The 19,206-nt window shown below is 42.3% G+C and overlaps 1 protein-coding gene and 1 long non-coding RNA gene across 4 annotated transcripts in view; one reads left to right on the top strand and one right to left on the bottom strand.

The window, feature by feature from the left end:
* Positions 1-19,206, top strand: part of LOC124177959 (neo-calmodulin-like) — a 79,845-nt gene that overhangs the window by 26,241 nt on the left and 34,398 nt on the right. For all 3 annotated transcript variants that reach the window (XM_046560956.1, XM_046560954.1, XM_046560955.1), the window contains one exon: positions 16,203-16,545. In XM_046560956.1, the coding sequence (XP_046416912.1) occupies positions 16,275-16,545 (271 nt within the window). In that variant the 5' untranslated portion in view covers positions 16,203-16,274. The remainder of the gene's footprint in view (positions 1-16,202; positions 16,546-19,206) is intronic.
* Positions 7,523-11,893, bottom strand: LOC124177961. The gene is made up of 2 exons (XR_006869692.1): positions 11,666-11,893; positions 7,523-9,008 (listed from the first exon to the last, which is right to left on the bottom strand). It is a non-coding gene; the product is annotated as an uncharacterized LOC124177961 (long non-coding RNA).

Genomic DNA, 19,206 nt, shown 5'->3' with positions numbered 1-19,206 from the left:
AGCGGTCGCTCGGTGACGTCAAAATTTTAGAAATAGCGACCGACGGATTCTCTTCTCCCTTGCCGAATTATGCTCTTGGGTGATCATTCGTTCATTGTATGCGGGAGTGAATTCGATAGCGTGAATTTATACGTACCGAATTTATTAGTTTAATTACAATAAAGAAACATACGTATAACTATAAGGTTGTTAAACAATAATGTATAAAGGGAATGATAGGGTAATTTATTACGGACGATCACCGTATGTATAAGTATGTATGTATACGTACTCGTTGTTGATTTACACCGTGTAAGTAACGGAGTAGAGAAGAGCATGCTTCTAACCTGCGCTTTTCCACCTGCCCATTCTCTCCTTTGTGTATCCCTTTCCCGTCACTCCGTTGCTTGCTTTTATTTTCAGCATCATTCTCTATCGCCGTAATCAATTATCAGACTCGATATTAATGACAGTATCGCTGTTGTTCATCCACCCACGCAACATTATTATCTATCGATTGATATGGAGAGTTATTTCATCGTTCCTACTGAGCCTGAATATAAAATTTTTTTCACTGACAAATTAATACCCGTGTGAAAATCATCACAGTTTTTACGTAACAGGCTTCAAGTAAGTTTAGGGTTGAAAGATCGGTGGAAATCGAGGGAAGGGTGGAAAGAAAAAAGGACAACTAAGGTGGCAGGTGTCGAGGGACGTGGTGATTAAGATCTGCGGATCATTTTCTGTCGGCAGAAAATATATCTAAACATCGGCTACGGCTGAAAGGATTTTTTTTTTTTTTCTTTTTTTTTTTACGTCTATTTTTTAACCGGGAAAATATGGCGAAGAGTTTGCTCATCGCTGAATTTTCCGTAAGAATACATTTCCGTCTCTGTCTCATTTTGTTCTGAAACTCGTGAGTGGCGTAAAAAAAATTGGAACGAAAAGGCAATGAAAATTTTTGCAATTTTTGCGGTAAGGTGGATATAAAACATTATGGCAATCAATTACATCGGAAAACAGGCAGCAGATAGGCGCAGCTCGCGTGTGTTTATTGTTTGTTTTTTTTGGTTTTACTAAAGTCTACGTTTTACGAGATTTACGAGTTTACCCCTTCGACCCTGATGGATAGATATGACGTCACAACCACCGACTACGACGCTCAACACAACCTTGTGTTTGGATTTTGATTCTTTTTTTTATTTATTTTTTTTTTTTCTTCTTTTCATTCTGCATTTTTCGAAGCGACAAACTATACCGACGTCAACACTTTGCTTCGCTGCGATTAATGACAGTATTTACGTATTGTAAAGATACAATCGCTTTGTAATTTAACACCCCCCATAAAATGCTCTATAAAATCAGTGATAAAGCATCGATTTTTAAGAGGTGCCAATGAGCTTCCGAAGTCCGCAGTAAATGCTTCGTTACAGTGAATGACAATGATTTAAATTCGATGAAACGATATAGAACATCTGACGAAGATTATGAAAAATGTGATCGGGTAGATAATAATTGTACATATTAAATTCGAGGAAACTTTATTTCAATCACGATTATCACGTATTATAATTGGATGGTATTAAGCAATAACGTCAAGTTGAGTAAAAATGCACCGAGCACCTCGTAGCTCACATAAATTTAACGAAGGCCTGTTTTTTCTCGAACGTCAGGACGATATTGTTGACGGACCGTTCCGAAACTGATCATTACGAATGGCATTTTCCACATCAGGTGAAAATTAAACCTCATGATCCGTTTCCTCAATACTCCCTAATCACGTCTCGCTAAAATCAAGCTGCGGTAATAACGATAAAAAATTACGAGGGTTATTAAAATTGTTGTTGGGGTAACCCGACGAAGGGCAACCAACCTAACCGTGGCACAATATAATTATACAAGCTGCGCCCAGAGCACAGGAAATTACTACAGTTAGCGTGTTTCACGGGTCCCGCAGACTCTTCCGTCATGTGCGAGTCGTTGCCAGAAGAGACGCGGTCTTACAAACGCTTGTGCATAAAATTTGGCCAGTCATTTTCGCTGTGCAGAATAGAATTAAAGCGTCTCGCGTCGCGTCGACTCGGAACCTGCAGCCTGATATTTAGCGGAAAATGGAGAGATATGGCAAAGCCTCGGACGTAATCTTGACGGGATGAAACTCGCGGGGTAAATGGGCCAGTTCCAGCTTTTAAAAAGGGTTCAACTTCCTGCCTACGCTGCAACTGCACCGTGATTTATGAGGAGGACGAGTCCTAAATGGCTAATTAACGCGTCGGATGGCCGGTCGGCTAAATGGCACGCGACCAAGGCTTTTTGTTCCCTCGCACTTTCAAAGCTCCCGGTATGAGGACCGAGACTGCGATTCGTCGATAACGGGCGACGACGCCTCGCGGCCGAAAGGAATTAGTTGAATAACCGTCATCCTGAAACGGAATTGCCTGTATATGTGTTTAGGTACGATATCTACACGTAATTATAGTGCGAAATTCGGAATTTCATCTTCTCGCTGCGACGTATCGCAAGCCCCATCTTCCTTTCAAAAACGACGAGGGAAAATGCGAGCTTCGATGAAAACTCGAAAGTCAATCTTACTAAAAGGGTGTATCAGGTATACAGTCCGGTATAATGAAGCAGAGTTTGACAATCAACGATAACCGAATTGAGTTCCAATTTGTTGTGTAAAAAATCTACCCTCTGATTGGTTTCAAGAAAAATTGAAGACGGTGAACATAGATTGTTCGGTATAATTATTAATCTCAGATGAGTTACATTATCCAGTATTACGCCCCTTTTTGATGTCAAATTCGTGTAATTTGTCCCATTTCAATGAATAATAGAGCTCATTTTGTTCCTGAATGAATTCAGCACAAATCACCTGACATGAATTTATGACAATATGAATGTATTTTGAAATAAATCATTAATTCATCGTACAAAACCTGCAGCCGTATTGATTCGGATCAATTCTTCTTTCGGTCAAGCAAAAAGCTGAATAAAAATTCAAGCTCACGTGATTTACGCATAATTCATTTACAAAAAAAAAAAAAAACGAACGACGATTTATTGAAATTGGATATACGGTGCATTTGAAAATTTCTTTTTTGAATAAATAGAGGAAGAATAGGAATTAAGGTATCTGTCCCAGCGAATCCATTGTATTTCTTTTTTTTTCTTCTAATTTATTTGTTAAATTATTTTTTCTTGCTCCTCCATATCAAGAGGACATAATTGTTTCGATCTAACTCAACTCGACGAATCTGAGCTGCGCTTGTCCGGCCGTTATTTCGCGATTCTTCGATCATTTGGAAATGGTCTTTACTTAACGATACGCGTACGATATATTCTCAGTGGGAATCTGTGCTCGGGCACGCAACCCCGCTACTTTTATACATTATACTTCCGACATTTACAGTCGTGGGCGTAACGCATCCACTTTCCTTACTTCATCCCGCCGGGTCGAGCTTCAGGGAGTAATGGAACGGAAATATTCGACATTCGTGTTTCCCCTAAAAATTCATCAGACCGTTGCCTCGATGCGTCTTCATTTTTTACGGTCCAAGGAGAAAGCACGAGGCCCGCAAATCTCGCGAGACAAATCGAAAGTCTTCCAATTTGAGTAAAAGAGATTCTTCTTTACAATTCTCCTGCAGCCCAATACCGCCTGCAGGCTTCATCCCTCCCAGATGTAAAATTTTCTACACAACAGTAAAATGACAAACTGCTTTCAAAGTACAAGATAAATTTAAATGCTTGCTCTCTTCGTGCTGGTTTTGTGATTAAAAGGTTCGTTCCTGCAGTGACTAACTGGGGATCGAACTGCCGGTGAATAATTGGTTATCCAATCAGCGTGAATCAGTCCCTGAAATACAGCCGCTCGTTGATGCCAGAACTACGAGCTTACAGCTTGCCACACTTCGATGCATTCCGTAGCAGCTAATAGTCGCGACCAGCCTCGAATTGCATTGCTGCAGCTTGAAGTTGGTGATAATCGACGAATGGCAGCCGCAGTGAGGCCTTGGTTACAATTGGGCATGCAGGCGGTAAATTGCATTCGATAAAAGTCGAGATTTATAGGAAAATTATCGAGAGATATACGAGTTTGAAAAAAATTAAGAGCAAAAACGAAAAAAGAAAATAAAAAACAAACACGGTACTGGATCAATCATCTCGCAACAATTACCCAATCCAATTTCGTACCAGCATCTCCGATCCATGTGTATATATAACGCTAATTCGTTAACGTTCTCTTGTACATTGAAATCCGATTATATTAACGCTTTTTCGATCCGCCCGCGGGGGCAGGACACGTGGGTGTAAACCATGGATTAAACTGATGAAAAAACAAACCATCCACCACCCCGCGACGTATATTGACGTATCGCTAATTGACGCTGCTCTTTAACATTCAAGCATTCAAAGTCGAGCATTCCATAGTAATCCACTTTGATGTAACAGATAGAATTCCATGGGGTGCAGTGTTTCTCCCTGCAAGCTAGCGGGAAGAGAATACTCCACGGGTTTTTATGGGCCATGTATCCATTTCGCGGTGAAAAAGTGAGTGCTCCGCACGGTGCTCGTGTATATATGGACGATGTGTATGTTTAAAACAAGGGGGTATCTGCAGGGAGCGAAAATGAGACGCCAAATGAGCCTGTCTGTCTTGCCCCTTGGGATCGGGTCGACGCCCGAGGATCATTAGGGCGAGGAAACACACCGGGTTTCTTTCAGCTTCCATGCCACCCCATCCCCTTGCATTCCAACCCCTGCCGCGAGCCTCGCCTCGACAACGTGACCCGACATTTTTCTGGACGGAGCAAAAAACCGTCGGAAGAATGACGACGTCTTTCGAATAACTTCGTCACGAAACTGGATGACAGGCGCCGAACGATCATTTTATCCTAACAGAAACGATGCGCGGTTTTGTTCAACGGAGCAAATTTTCCCCAGCCTTTCCCGACGACTGACTTCCGCGGAAGCTTTAATTAACCGGCGAATCCTAAAAGCGGATGACCCTAAATGGCAATTATTTCCGATCAGATAGCTACGATGTTTTCTGCTAATTGATCGGTCAATTTTTTCTCGAGAGCCCCGAAGGATCGTAATCGCATCAACCGCCTCGGAAATCCATGCCTGATTTCGAGTCACAGAAATACTGGAAAAGTTTCAGGCGGAAGGAAAGCTCGGCCGAACCGTTACCGTTTACCCTAAAATCTTTTCGACACTGCGGAAATGGAAACGAAAAAAACTGTAACTCAACGGGGAATTTTCCGACTAATTAACCAGGCGATCTTACTCCCAGATTACGCAATCGTATACTGCATTAATATCGAGTTTAGGCGACGTTTGATCTCGAGGCCTCAGGGGGCCGGGTGAAATTAACCCGGCGTCTTCGGCGTTGTCCGAAATAACCATAAACCCGACACGAGGTCTCCCGTATATACGAAAACGTGTCGGCAGCGAATGAACCCACCGAGATCTCCGTGAGCCTGGAGATTTACACGAAAGGTTCGCTGAAATCTTACGACCCTGTCCATGTTTCCATATAAAGTGTATACGAGATATAACGCGGCGTCAGGACAGAGTCTTATTTCTCTTCAGGGTAACGACGTGAGTATATACCTAGTATAATGCACCCGTTTTATGGCTATGAATACTAATCAAAGCTGCCGCAGCTGAAAATCTAATAGAAGGGAGATACGGTGTCACAAAGACGGTGTAACGCGACGAGAAGTCTAAAAATGATTAACACTTTGTAGGAGAAAATGTTCCTCTGGGAGTCGGTGAAACCATTCCGACTTTTTCACCCTTCATATTTTCACCCCTTTGGCAAAGAGACTTCTTCTGCCTGAGATTCCATTCTTTCGGCATCCGTCTACTGATCCCAAGCAAGGACACTTGAGGTAACGTTGGTGTCTCTCTCATCTCTTCGTTTTGACTTTCGTGTGACCCTCCTCAGGGTCGCGCTGCGCACTCCTCGACCACCATCCACTCAATCACAGCCAACTTCGCCTCTGTGCCGACTTGAAAATTTTTCACAACTATCACTGCGTCGATTATAAATCGAACCGATTCAATTGCTGGCGGCAGCGTTTCGTTCGAACTCGTGAAACGGGTCGAGTGCAAAAGGTCTCGATTTTTCGGATCCAACGACCTGAATGTGCGCAGAATATTTGCAATTTTTTAAAACTCTTTCGGGCGGAATACCTACGGAATTGCGGATAACAATCGCGGCGCATTTCCGCCGAGTTTTTGGCTACGCTGCTTGCTGCCTGCTACTTCAAACATGTATAGCCACGGCTTCTATTCGCTCTTCGGCATCCCCTCGTCTTCGTGGTTCGAGGACACCGAACCACTTCAGACCATTCACGTTCAACAATGGTGTCGTTCGTCGGAACGAATCGAAGAGAATGAAAAAAAAAAATTTTTTTTCATCGAAAATTGCGGTGTGCCGCAAAAGTTTATTAGATATCTGCACCCACCGACATCCCAGTCTTACAATCACTAGCTTTAGTTCAATTTTCGCAAGACGTGGATAAAACTAGTTTGAACTTCGGAGCTAACTGTAAACGGAAAACATTCTATTTGAACTACCCTAATTCCGACATGGACGAATGACGTTTCTTTAAATAAATAAAGTTTGAACCAAGACTAAGGATTGTCGTTGCCTTCGGATTCTACGTTTGCTTGAATTCTATGATACGTGCAACAAGGAACGGCTATTCGGCAAGGCACATCTATTCGGCCTTGACCTCCGAATCTGACCTATTCTTCTTCTTCGAAGGGTGACGGGGCTTCCGCTATGACCTATTAAAATATCGACGCCAATTGCACGGCTTTCGAGAATTTAAAGAGATGTAGTAATATGGAACAATGGAACAATTCACAGCGCAAAAATTTACCCCCATGCCGAATAACATTACATTTGGAGATTTTTAGAATCCTCTATACAAGATCGATCAGTGAAGTTGTACTCAGAAATTTTCCGATCTATTGAATATGATGGGTCAATGATTGTGCGATTGTTTCATATTTTGTCGTTGGGATTGAGATTGATAACGGATTATGATTCGAATCTGACAAGCTGAAAACGAGGATTGCCTTCTTTTTTAACAGGAACATATTGTATAAAATTTATATCATACCAAGAGCAAAATTGATGGTCGAGGATTGAAATGGACCCGAAGCCATTGAAAAAGTCCTCTACAAAAACATTATTGTAAACAAATAATACATTCGCTCTCATACCAGTCGTGATGAAGTATACGATCGTAAAATTCGTATACGATAAAATTTTTCATGTTGACTTTTCGGATTGGTTCACTCGGTACGAATTTAATCCAATATCGACTTCGGTTAACTTGATTCTTCGGGGTGTCTGTAGATGTAAGTGGGTATGATAGCCCTCCGTAACTTCTGCTCTTACTTTATACCAGCGATCGTCGTTTTTAGTATCTCTTGAAGCAGCCAAGGAATTGATTTCTTTTCTCTCTTTCTTTATTATTTGCACTCACAATAAGTGCCGGAGGGTAATAAAATTACAAACTTTCAAACCACACGCTATATATTTTATTATCAATTTTCTAAATACATACTATCCTCGCACTCCGAAGCTACGTATCTAATATAGACGACTGCGAAAAGTTACACGCTCGATTAAATTACTGGTTGATTACAGATAAGTCTAGATAATATTTATTATGCTGCATTATCGATTCGTGAGGAAAAATGTTTACAGTATTTGCGTGTAATTTGGGCAACACTAAAATGAGTTTTGGCAAAATTTCTAACTGCATCAAACGATTAACTATTCAACTCCGTAACACACAGACACTTATAAGTATAACATTCAGGCAACATCGACAGTATAGACACCCATGACTTGTTTTATTTCTAATCCCCAAAAGTTAATACATAACGCGCGAAATCAAGTGCGGGAATATTTATTTAAACACTCGGTTTTCTCCCCTCTACCATTAAGTTTGCAAATCACAAACACCAATCACGAAAACGCTATAATAACGTGACTAACATGAACAACAATCAAACTCAACCCGTCATTAGTGTTCGTCAACGTTAACCACATCGAAACCCAACAGCTAATGATTAATTCGTAATTATGAACAGATGGGCTCATATCCGCTCCGCAGCCGGACAATACAGAAGCAACCTTTGGCTACTCGTAAAAATCCAATAACAGATAGTAAACCGATCATATTCGGTGCCTGCCTGACGCTTGGTGAATCAATACAACAATTTTGAAAATGTAATTAACTCAGCATCCGTAAATTCTTGCAGTTATTACGTGTTTCGATAAACATATAATTCTACGTGTATCTATGGTGAAATAAACTGTATGTTATAGCCATTGATAATTGTCGTAATTCCGCATCCAACTCTCGGTTGAGTATCTGTTTTCATAAAAAAAAAATCGAAGCACAATTTAATTATCGTCATAACACAAACCGCACATTTATTTCCGAATATTATAATCAGAGAGTAATTCTCATACCGTATTACTATCGTTAAAAATTGTGGTGGACGGAATCGTAACGCAGCTAATTTATGTCCCGTGTTAATTGCAGGTTAATTGCCACAAAGAAAAATACATTCGTTTCATTAGCGTTTCCGCTATCGCAGCTTTCCCAGCAAAGATATGCGTCAACGTTGGATGAGTTGTAGAATTTTTCAGAAACTGAGATCTCTCATTGTGCTTAACGAAACTGAGGAATCATCGTGTATTTCACGTACACGAGTGAAAAATCGCAGCTGAATAGCGACAAGGGTTAAATGTGCCATCTGTAGAAGTTTTGTCTAGTCGCCGAGCAGGCAGTAAAACTCGATCGGTTCGTTGTCAGCTTACGGTCCATTGTTGGGTGGATTGGAATCATTTGCGGCAGCGCATCTCGCGTTGTTACCACTCCAATCCAGATAAGCGGAAGAGCAGCTTCCACGTAGATCTCGGTTCGCCAATTTTCGAAGAATTTATCGCAAGGTGAACGGTGCCGAAGTCGGAAATCTTGTGTTCTTCGCTGGCCGTTAAAGGAGAGAATTTTCACCGTTAGTTTCATGGATCCAGAATAACATTCTGGGTATAACTTTGCACATACGGAAGTAACCTTCTTTTGTGTAAGACTAATAGAATAATTCACGAGTAATTAGCGGGTGGTTTTGTGGCCTAATTAATCGTTCGTTACAAGTACATGTATTCTGCGGACGAATTTCGAACGTGAAACAGGTGAAAGATCGATCCTGCGAAGCAATGCGAGGGAGGTGGATGGCGGATGAAATGATCCGTGAAAGAATGCACGCGATTCTCGGGCACGAAGGTCGTTTTAATCTAGTTCAAACGACGCGCCCCATTACAGATCAGCTCCAACGAACATAGTGACAATTTAACAGGAATCCTCGGTTGAACTCTGAGCGTCGAAAATCGACATTGCTGAATGGTCTCCAGTAGAGTTCGGAGTGTTTTATTGCCGCTAAAAAGCTGGGTCAGAGACAGAGGGGACGAAGAAATAAAGGAGACATGTAATCCCCTCATTATATCAAATATAGGTAGACGTAACGAAATAATCAACTCTGGATTTTTAGTAGCCCAAGGAAAGCTGTGTAAATCAAGACAAAAAATATTACAAGGGTGAGTAAAGATAATGAAAAAAAGACCATGAGAAATGTGGAGAGGAAGATTTTTAGCATGCGGCGCTTCATTGACTCCGGTAAAAAGTGTCCCGGCAAGAAAAAAGGAAACGAGTATCTATACTGATATACATAATATATATATATATTTTTTGTATATATATTAAAATTTGCGGTTCGACCTTGAAAGAATATACAAAGTCCACGGTGTATAAGAAAAAAAATCCATGTAAAGAGACGAAGATTAGTTGCGAGTGTTGTTGAAACTTTTTTAAAAATTGACCGGACCGAGCTTTCAAGATGAACATTGTCCGCAGGAGAAAAGCTCGCGAACCGTGAAAATGGAGACCTAAATTCAAAACTCCGAAGACGCAGACTCTATTAACCTGGGACGAAAATTTGAGATGAAGAAAAAATTGAGCTTGAGCTCTGCGAGGCAAAGGAGCTTACAACACAGATTGATTCGAGGCGAGCTGATTCGCTCGATCAAATTCTCTACGGTAAAGCAAAATCCGTGCCAATATTATGTGAGATATTTGTCACGTAACATCGAGTAAAAAATCGTGATCAATTTGAAGCCTCGGCGTCTCGTCGCGTTCGAACGATTTGTAATCGAATGGCTCGAAGAGATTGTCCGTGAGCGATGTGAAATATTCAGAGAACGTGAACGGCCAGGTTCCAGGCAGGATCCAGGTAACGCTAACCTTGTGATTAATGCTAATCCGCGCTAACTCGACTAGCGTTAAATTTCACCAGCCCGCAATTTTTGCCGAGTTGCAGAAAAAGCGCGAAGCGGGATTATTGAACTGTTTCGAAAGCCGGTCATTTCTTTCTTTGAAACAATGAACCACGCGCGTGAAATTGATTTCGGATCTTCTTTGAAGGGAGAGGGACGAGAAAGCGGAGGTTTCCTTTCGAGGAGAGAAGCCACCGGGTGGGATCCGCAGATTTTCACAACCGGAGCATCACCGAACCATCAAAAGTATGAGTATATAACCCAATAAAGTTTCCAAGTGATGGCTCAAGGTAGCAGCGCTGCAGGCAAAAAACAGAAGCTGGCTTACCGAGAACGAGGCATAAGCCGAAAAGTTTCGGGGGCATAAGGCAAACGGTCGCCGAAGTAGGTAATGGGAAATTTGATGCGATTAAGTTAACAACGGCTATTCGCTCTCTCGAAGGTTAATCACTCGCGGCATGATTTCGAACCGATAAATCTTAGCAGACGACTCCGTTAAAACGAATCCCACGTCGTGACTTTGCTCCCAAAATGAGAATTATACATCCGCTTTGTTTATATCGAGTCCCTTTCGTTTCAGTTAAAGTTTAATACGACGGGTTCACGAAATTGGAAGTCTTTTATTCAATCTGACAGTAAGAGTATTTTTAATTGAACCTTGAAACCACGAAAAAGTTACGTTGCATTACTCTAACAATGGCGAAAAATTGATCTCGCAATTTCAAATAGAAAGACAATTAGCTTCCATTATTGCTGCGGTTACACCCAGATCAGGAAAGGTTCGTTCGAATAAGAACCTGATGATGTAAATTTCAGTTTATAGGCCAACGAATTATGTAATCAAATCAGAAGTACTCGTTCCAAATAAATTACGTTTCGTTTAGAGCACACGTCAGTGAAACTTTTTTAATGGACATGAAATTTATGCTAACAGTAGACGTTCGTAAAACAAGTATAACGCTACTTCCTTTTCGAACAGATTTTACTCAAAAAGTCTTTAGACACTGGTTCTAATCGTGTAAAAAATGAGCGTCCTCCAAAACCATCGCAAATTTTGATATCAAAATTTCAAATAATTAGAAATGATAAAAAAAGATACGCTTATAAAATAACAAAGATGTTAAAATAGAATATAAAAATTCTTTCAGAAATTGAATCTTCCTGCATTTATTGTTGAAATAATTCGTATCAATACGAACAATCGTAAATTAAAAGAGTTCGGAGCTTCACCGACTTGTCCTCTGATCGCATATTGACATTACAGTAAACTTTATTCCCTCGAAACTGTTCCAACTTGTAAAAATCGTGACTTACGAGATCGAAGAAACCGGACGAGAGGGGCTGGCGTCGCGACGCACGGCGTCACGGCCGCGGCCCGACTGCGGATTCCGACGCCTTCGAAGGGACGACACAAGTCGGCTTCGAGGTGAACATAAACGTCGTAACGTCCGACGAGCACGCACACCTGTAACGTATGGGAGAAAATGCGAGGTAGGATCGGGTCGATAAACGGACTGGACGCGATTACTCGGGAAGGATGAGTGTCCATTAAAGCGGCGTGAGCGAGGAAGAGATAACGACTCGCAAGCTTTCACGGTAAAAACGCGAGTCCGTGTTTGCCTGAATGATACGACGCCCGCTAGGCGGTCGTTTTGTTAAAATGCAAACAACATTCAGCGCGAATATTCGCGTGCCGAGGACGTTCTAATTACTGTCGTGCAGCTATAAGCCGCCGTTGCTGTTCAAAGTTGTCATTGGCGATAACATCGCGGCCAATTACGTCTCACAATATCCACCTTTTCCTAATCGTTGCGATATTTCACACCTGCTGGAAACACCCGACACTCCGCTTTTCGATATTTGCTTTCACCGCGACCTGTCCGACATTTGACGCTTTCAATTTCCACTCGAGTTATAGTCTCGATTACCGGAATCCGCAAGCTTGGATTGCGATAAGCGGTTACTAAATTTTCCGAATTTCCTTGTACAGGCACGTTTAAAAACACACCAAATATTACAACACTCTCTTGTAGAGGAAAAAATGAGTTTGCGAACAGTTATTTCCTTCGTCGCGTGTAGGGTGCATTATTTTTCATATATTTTCCACCACACGCTGCTGAACGTAAAAAGTTTTACCGCCCGCGTAAATCGTTCCTGAATTATGCGAAACTCTTTTGCGACATGAGAAAATATGTGCGCAATTTCACGGTTGTTTTCTTCTCTTTTTTACCCTCCTCATTCAATTTCGTGAATTCCACTTTGGATATGAAACTTCAAACTCCGCTTTTTCGCTTCTTGACCCACGGTAATTTCATTCGTGTAATATACCGTTGCCGAGGAGTCAATTGGGCTGTGATTAATGACGGTAATAAAGGTCCGAAGTCGCTTACGGGTTTGTGAGTTAGGATTAGGTTGGGTTGTATGAAAACAAGTATAATCAAGTTGCGAATGTATTATTCAATAATTCTCGCCATACTCGTTATCCACCTTAACGTCCGATTCACCCGGCTGTTTTCCACGCATCCAATAGTATCTTATGCGTAACATTCGACACACACACACACACACACACATTTTCCGCCAATCGATAATACCTGTTTGTTCGGCAATGCGAATTCCATTTTCAAAACACGTTCGGTCGTATTCAATTTCATTACCGCAATTCGTCCGTTCGTCCATCCAATTAGAAACTCTTTCTCGATCCATCGTTAATTGCTGTATACATATACTCGCTGCATCGCGCTACTCAAAATTCCAAAGATTACGACGTTTCGTTGGTTAAACGGTAAGGAGGAGGATTCGTCTGAGCAAAATCAATTCTGTCGGTAATTAGGAGATAATTACGACATTACCTCATTAGCCTTCATTTACTACGGGTCTCGGTTTCAAAGGGCGAGTTGATCGTTTGCGTGGGTTTTAGGGTCTCTCGTCGCCGTTATGAACTCAATTTCCACTGCCAAATAACAGCGCTATCCTGCGATGAGCACCGCGCTGTAATACATAGCCAGGTATATTTCCTCCGGCTTGAACGTTACTGTTGCTCGGTGATTCCCGTCGAGATTTAGAAGGCTCCGAGCTTGATCCGGTTCATCAAGACCGCCTCAAGGGTGGCATATTAGCATACTCCTTACTATCCTCGAGTCATTTTCTGTACCATCGTACGGAGTTCCAGAATGTTTTTCGCCACCGTTCCGTTACACCGTTCATTTGCATCTTTACGGTCGTTCGACTCGGTCAATCATGAAAATCGCGCCAACTTTTCATCTCCATCGTTTAACGACGCGCATTCCTATAATTTCGTATATTATCTCGAGAGAACAGCTCGACTCGCATAATTCACTGGTTAGCTATTCCGCAAATTCCCGGTGCTTGGATCAATTCCAAAAGCACAACGTATTCCGGGAATTCCATCTACGTTCATCCAGTACCTCTGAACCCCCGAACGATGTGTTCCGGAAAATCGCAGCTAGGCGACACGCTTCGGAAATCTAATACAGTTACGAGGTTTAAACGTTTGTCTTGAAATTATGAATGCTGGGGGTGGGAAATCTTACACCAGCGACTTTCGTTGCCACCTGTGGCTGGCTGAGGGCACGTCGGCGACAAGCGGCTTCCGACGGGTTCGGTCAGGATTCCTCGAGAAAGTTTGCATCCCGCCGGGATTAAATTCGATCTTACCCCGGGCTAAATTGTCCGTGCCGTTTATCGGCACTTTCCTTTACTTGAAAATTCTAGTTCGAAGGGTTGAATTTTTCCGCACTCATGATGAAAGTACCCCAGGTGCGTTTCACCGATTTTACTTAATCGATGATGTAGTACATGAGTTTTAAAAAAAACTATCACGTTGTTACCCAGAAATTGAACAAAATCGATTTTCCAGGTTATATTTTAGAGGTAATTTTTATTCCCTAAACGCCCGAATTGGTGCGTAAAAAAGGATGTGTCTGGGAGTGAACATTGTTTGCAAAATAACAGCGAGGAAACTCCGGCCATGCTGCTCGACGCTTATTCCGTTGAAATATTCCTAAAGTATCAGCGTTGTTATTATTATATCTGCATTTATACATCGTGAAGTTTGAGCCCGGCGTATTTGAATTTGATCCGCATATCAAAACACGAATGTTTTTGGCATCTGAAGAACAAACGGATCAGAATTGGATCCTGCCGATCTCGATATTCGGCCGAGCACAATGATAAAATGCGAAGTGACACGCGAAATTTCGAAACTCTGCCAATGGAAGAATACCGCCATCCGTGAGACAGACTGTGCGGATGCTTCAAAGGTGCAAGATACTTGTCGAAGCTCGTTGAAAGATATTGCAAGCTATTCGAAGAATATTGCAAGCTAATAGAAACATTCATTTTACCTGTTCTCTGAATCACTGACTTGTCGAAACGCATCTGTGACCTTCTATTGCAAAAGAAAATCAAAGAAAAAACAACTCTGTACACCCTGTCGCAGAATTGAGCCAATTCTACCGTTTTCCTTTATACAAAGCTCGATCTTTTAGGTATCTCGCTCGGTTTATTCGCCGGAATCCCCGTGCAACGACTGACGTGGACGGTGAAACGAAATTTGATCTTGTATTAGCATCACGGGATAGAATCTTCGATCAGCCATCTCTGCAGCTATATATCGGCGAACTGAGAGGAGGAAACAAAGTAAATTTGTATCGAACCTGGAGCCCGGATACTTGACAGAAAAAAATTTTCCCTGAACTCAAGTCCGTCTCTTAGCTTGTTAACCAAATAAGAAAGCCACTTCCTAATGGCCTCGCCATTTCGTGCACCTACGATCTACTCGAAAAAAATTCTTGAAGCAATAACTTTGCCGCTGTTTGTGTGACAGAATTCTAACAAAAATTAAACTTACACCAAAAAAATACAATCATATTTTTGACGATTGACCTATTTCAGAAAGTCAATTAATCGGAATGAAAAATTTTCTTCGGAAATTTGATTCGGAAATATATATATTACAGCAAAACTTTTGGGCAGGGGGGCGTGGGGGAATGAGAGGCTAGTAAAGTAAATTGTTAACGAAACTCATAATTTATATTATATAATTGTAAAAATACGATCATTGGAAAAATCCATTTTTACACTGCTCTCATTACCCGCAGGCTCCCATTATCCCAGGTTCCCCGAAATTTTATCAGCAAACTCATTCATTTTCTTCCTCTCTCTGTTTTTGTCGAGTTCGCGGGGCATTTATTTTATCGAAAACACGTCAATTCGCTGTCGAGAAATCGATTGGTCCTTTTCGTATTCAAAAGAGTCCATAAAGGCACCCTTCACGAGTCGCAGGCGTGTTATACAACGCACTTAGGGAACGATCGAGTCTCAATCGGTCACATGTGACCAGGAAAAGCAGGACCTCAGAGGGAGAAGTGGCCAATACCGGCAACTTCCTCAAGCCAATAGTAATTTCGTTTAGGGTCTCAGCTCGAATCGTTCCGGACTTTTCCCACCCTCTTTGAGAACCGCCTAAAGTATCGCTCGATTGCCTCCTCCGTCGTTTCGTTTTATACCGGATATATATTGTTGCGTAGGTACAAGGATGTTTGGGGTTCCCCTCCAAACAATTTACAACGATCCAGAAAGTAGGAATAAAAATATCAGGCAGGCTGAAACCCAATTATTTCACGTCAAAGGTTTTTTTTCTTGCGGTAAACGCTCTCACAGTTGACTACGTCGATTAATTCCGTCCCTCACGGAATAGTCAAATCGATTTCAGGTATTATAGGTGTAACGAAAAGTGTTCAAGGACCGACGGAATTCAACGAGAATTCACATCTCGAATCGGAAAATTGAAGAGACATTTTGAAAGAGAAATTCCCCGATTTTTCAGACGCGGCAAACCAGCGGAGTGGTCGGCGGCAGTGCGGGGGACGAAGTGGCGGGCGGACCATCAAAATTACCAATGATATCGTCATCGTCGATGCAGATCGCGTCGCCGGAGGAAACTTTGGACAGTTATGCCCTACCACTGCCGCTTCCGGTTCCTGTGACGACGGTTCCGGGTAACGTGAGCTTCCCCACCTCGAACACACCGAGCACACCGTCGGGCGCAACAAGACTTCCGGCCAACCTCCTCTTCGCCCTACCCGCCACACCGCAACGTTCCGCCTCCGCCACCAAGAGCCACCATGAAAAGGGGCCGAGGAGCACCATCACCAAGGCACAAATGAAAGGTGAGCACGTCGAGCGGGTCGTCGAGTTATGATTTCGTTTTCCAATTGTCTGTATGGAAAGTGTCGACGAATCCTGAGGAGCCGCAGACAAAGTTTTGACGAATGTTTACTTTTAGACACCTTAAGATATAGTCACTATTTACAAAGAAGGTATCGCAGGACGATCTTTCTGACTTTGTACCTAATAGTTCATACATGTCGTAGTAAATCGAAAACTAAGCGACAAGTATTTTTTTTAATGGGCCATAAAACATTCCAAAGGGGTAAAACCGACCGCCAAAGATTTAAATGAAAGCAACGCTGTAATGGTTCTATTAATGAATGAATCGTTTCAGCGTTGGTTTCGTTTAAATACATCGAGAAATCATTTCGATGGATGCCCATCCTTGGGAAAATCTCCCTCGTTTCCATCCCCTCAAACTGTTTCATGGCCTATAAAACAAAAATACGTGACGCTTAGTTTTCGACGCGCTAAAACGTGTGTGTACTAGACCAAAATTGGAGAGATCGACCTGGGATAACTTTCTTGTCGGTCACGGACATATCTTGATTACATTTTCACACACAAACACAGGTCGGGGCGCCAACACTGTACCCTCTTATTCTCTTAAGTATCCACTATAATCAGAAATGAAATATTGAAGAAGAATTCAGTGTTCCTGTGGCGAAAAAACATTTCCTCAGCAAAATTTCTTGACTCATGTTCCACACTTATATTTATACACCCTGCGTTTTGATCTACCACCTGTGGCGTCGGCGCAGCTTGTTGAAGAGAAATATGAGTCAGTTTCTCAGATCTTATTTCTCGCGAAAATGTTCGAAATGAGATAGTAGAGAGAGTCGAGCGGAGATCATTGGCCCCTTTATCGTGTCACGTCTGGCGCTGGAGGCATAACTAGAGCCAAGGAGCCAGAAGACAATCCTCTTACGGAACTCCTGGATAAAAAAAAAAAAGAGAAGCTTCGTCTTCGTAGGTACGGAAATTCGTTCTCTGTGAATGTTGCACTTAATCTGACAGGCACGCGAGGCGGAAACATCCAGGCAGTTTCAACGATACCGCTCATTTCTACCAGAAGGGTCGACGCTGAAGGTAATTCATTAAGCGCTAACAAAGACATCGGTCTCTCAATTAACTGGCAAGCAGCCGGTGCAGAATTAATGAAAAGCAGATCTAATTCCGCATAACAAATTGACGCGATACTTCGAGTTTTCGCCAAGAGATCTTTGCCGTCTGATGATCGCCCCTCTCCTCGCGACCAACAAGCTAATCTTTATTGGGGAAAAGTATGAGCTCGGGGATCAAATTGTCCGCCCTCTTGAAAGCTGATGTTCGTTCCCTCGAGAGGCGTCGCTTGTACGTCAGCTTGGAAACTCAATCTGTCACCGGTATTCCCTGATCAAAGTTCGTCATCCTTCCGTTAGCAAACGGGTCGCGAATTTTTTCCCTCATTCCGCACGACCGCAACTTCTTGGCTAGAAGTTGGTAGGCAAAGGCGTAAGCTCCCTTGAAGCGTAGTAAACATGTCCAGAAAGCCGGACGATCGGACGATTCACACCAGAACCTTCTGAGGTACGGATCCAGCCGAAAGTGGAAAATTCGGAAACTCGCGCGGTTCCGAAACGAATCATGCTAACGCAACGCGTACGGTGAGGAGTGATCGAGTTACCGGGTATACACGTGTTCCATGAATATTTCACCGAGCCTGAATCTCCCGGTAATATCGCGCCTTTTCTCGAGGATCTGCTGATTCGTCGGTCGAGACGCGAGGGAGCCAAGGGTGCCTATGATGGAATATACGCTATACGCAAGCTCTTTTCCCAATAATTTCTGCTTCCTAAAGCTCGGCTACACACTCCAACCGCACTTCGATATTCTCACGATTAGCCCCCTGTCACCCTGTCACTACGATGGAAAAATCCCCCCCCCAGGAAATCGATGCCGTGCGTTATACGTACACACTTATGAATTACCCGAAATCACTGCGAAGGATCCATAAATATTATCGATCCCACGGTCGGAAGCCTGCGAAGTGCTGTACAACCCGTTACTTGCATCGAAAGCACTGTTTTCTATATTTTTTTTTTTATTTCATTTACTTCAGGACAAAGGGATCAGTTTCGTTTCACGGACGGTCCTCATCTATTCCCTTTCGTCAAGGTTCTTATAAGCAGTTCAACTCCCTCGCTGTAACGGAAACCGTATTATTATGGCTTAACACGCGCTCCTTGGAACCCTTCAAATTCCGCCTTCAGATCCTCACGAACCCCTCGAGGGGCTGCCGTATGCATATGCAGAACCTCTCCGCACGTACATATGTACGGTAATAACGTTAGCATCAGATCGTATACGCAAATTTTGATACATGGATACAAATTCTATTCGACTCGTCGTCAAGAAAACGCGTGTACAGTTGCCGGAATACATTTTGCTATTTTTGCGTTATTAAAGAGAAATGCAAAAGTAATTTCAAAGTGTTTTGAGAGAAATTATCATCTCGGTCCAACAATCGAAAACTTTCTTTACTCGAATGAATTAATTTATACAAACAGCAATCCCTGCAGGAGGAAATACGAAATTAATAAATTTTATAATCGGACCACGTTGCTTTTTACTCGAGGAATGAAATGACTTGGAACTGCAGTTGAATTACATTTCTCGTT

The sequence above is a fragment of the Neodiprion fabricii genome, chromosome 3 (genome assembly GCF_021155785.1).
Source record: "Neodiprion fabricii isolate iyNeoFabr1 chromosome 3, iyNeoFabr1.1, whole genome shotgun sequence".
In the NCBI taxonomy this organism is placed as follows: Eukaryota; Metazoa; Arthropoda; class Insecta; order Hymenoptera; family Diprionidae; genus Neodiprion; species Neodiprion fabricii.
This window is presented reverse-complemented; position numbering and strand designations above follow the sequence as displayed.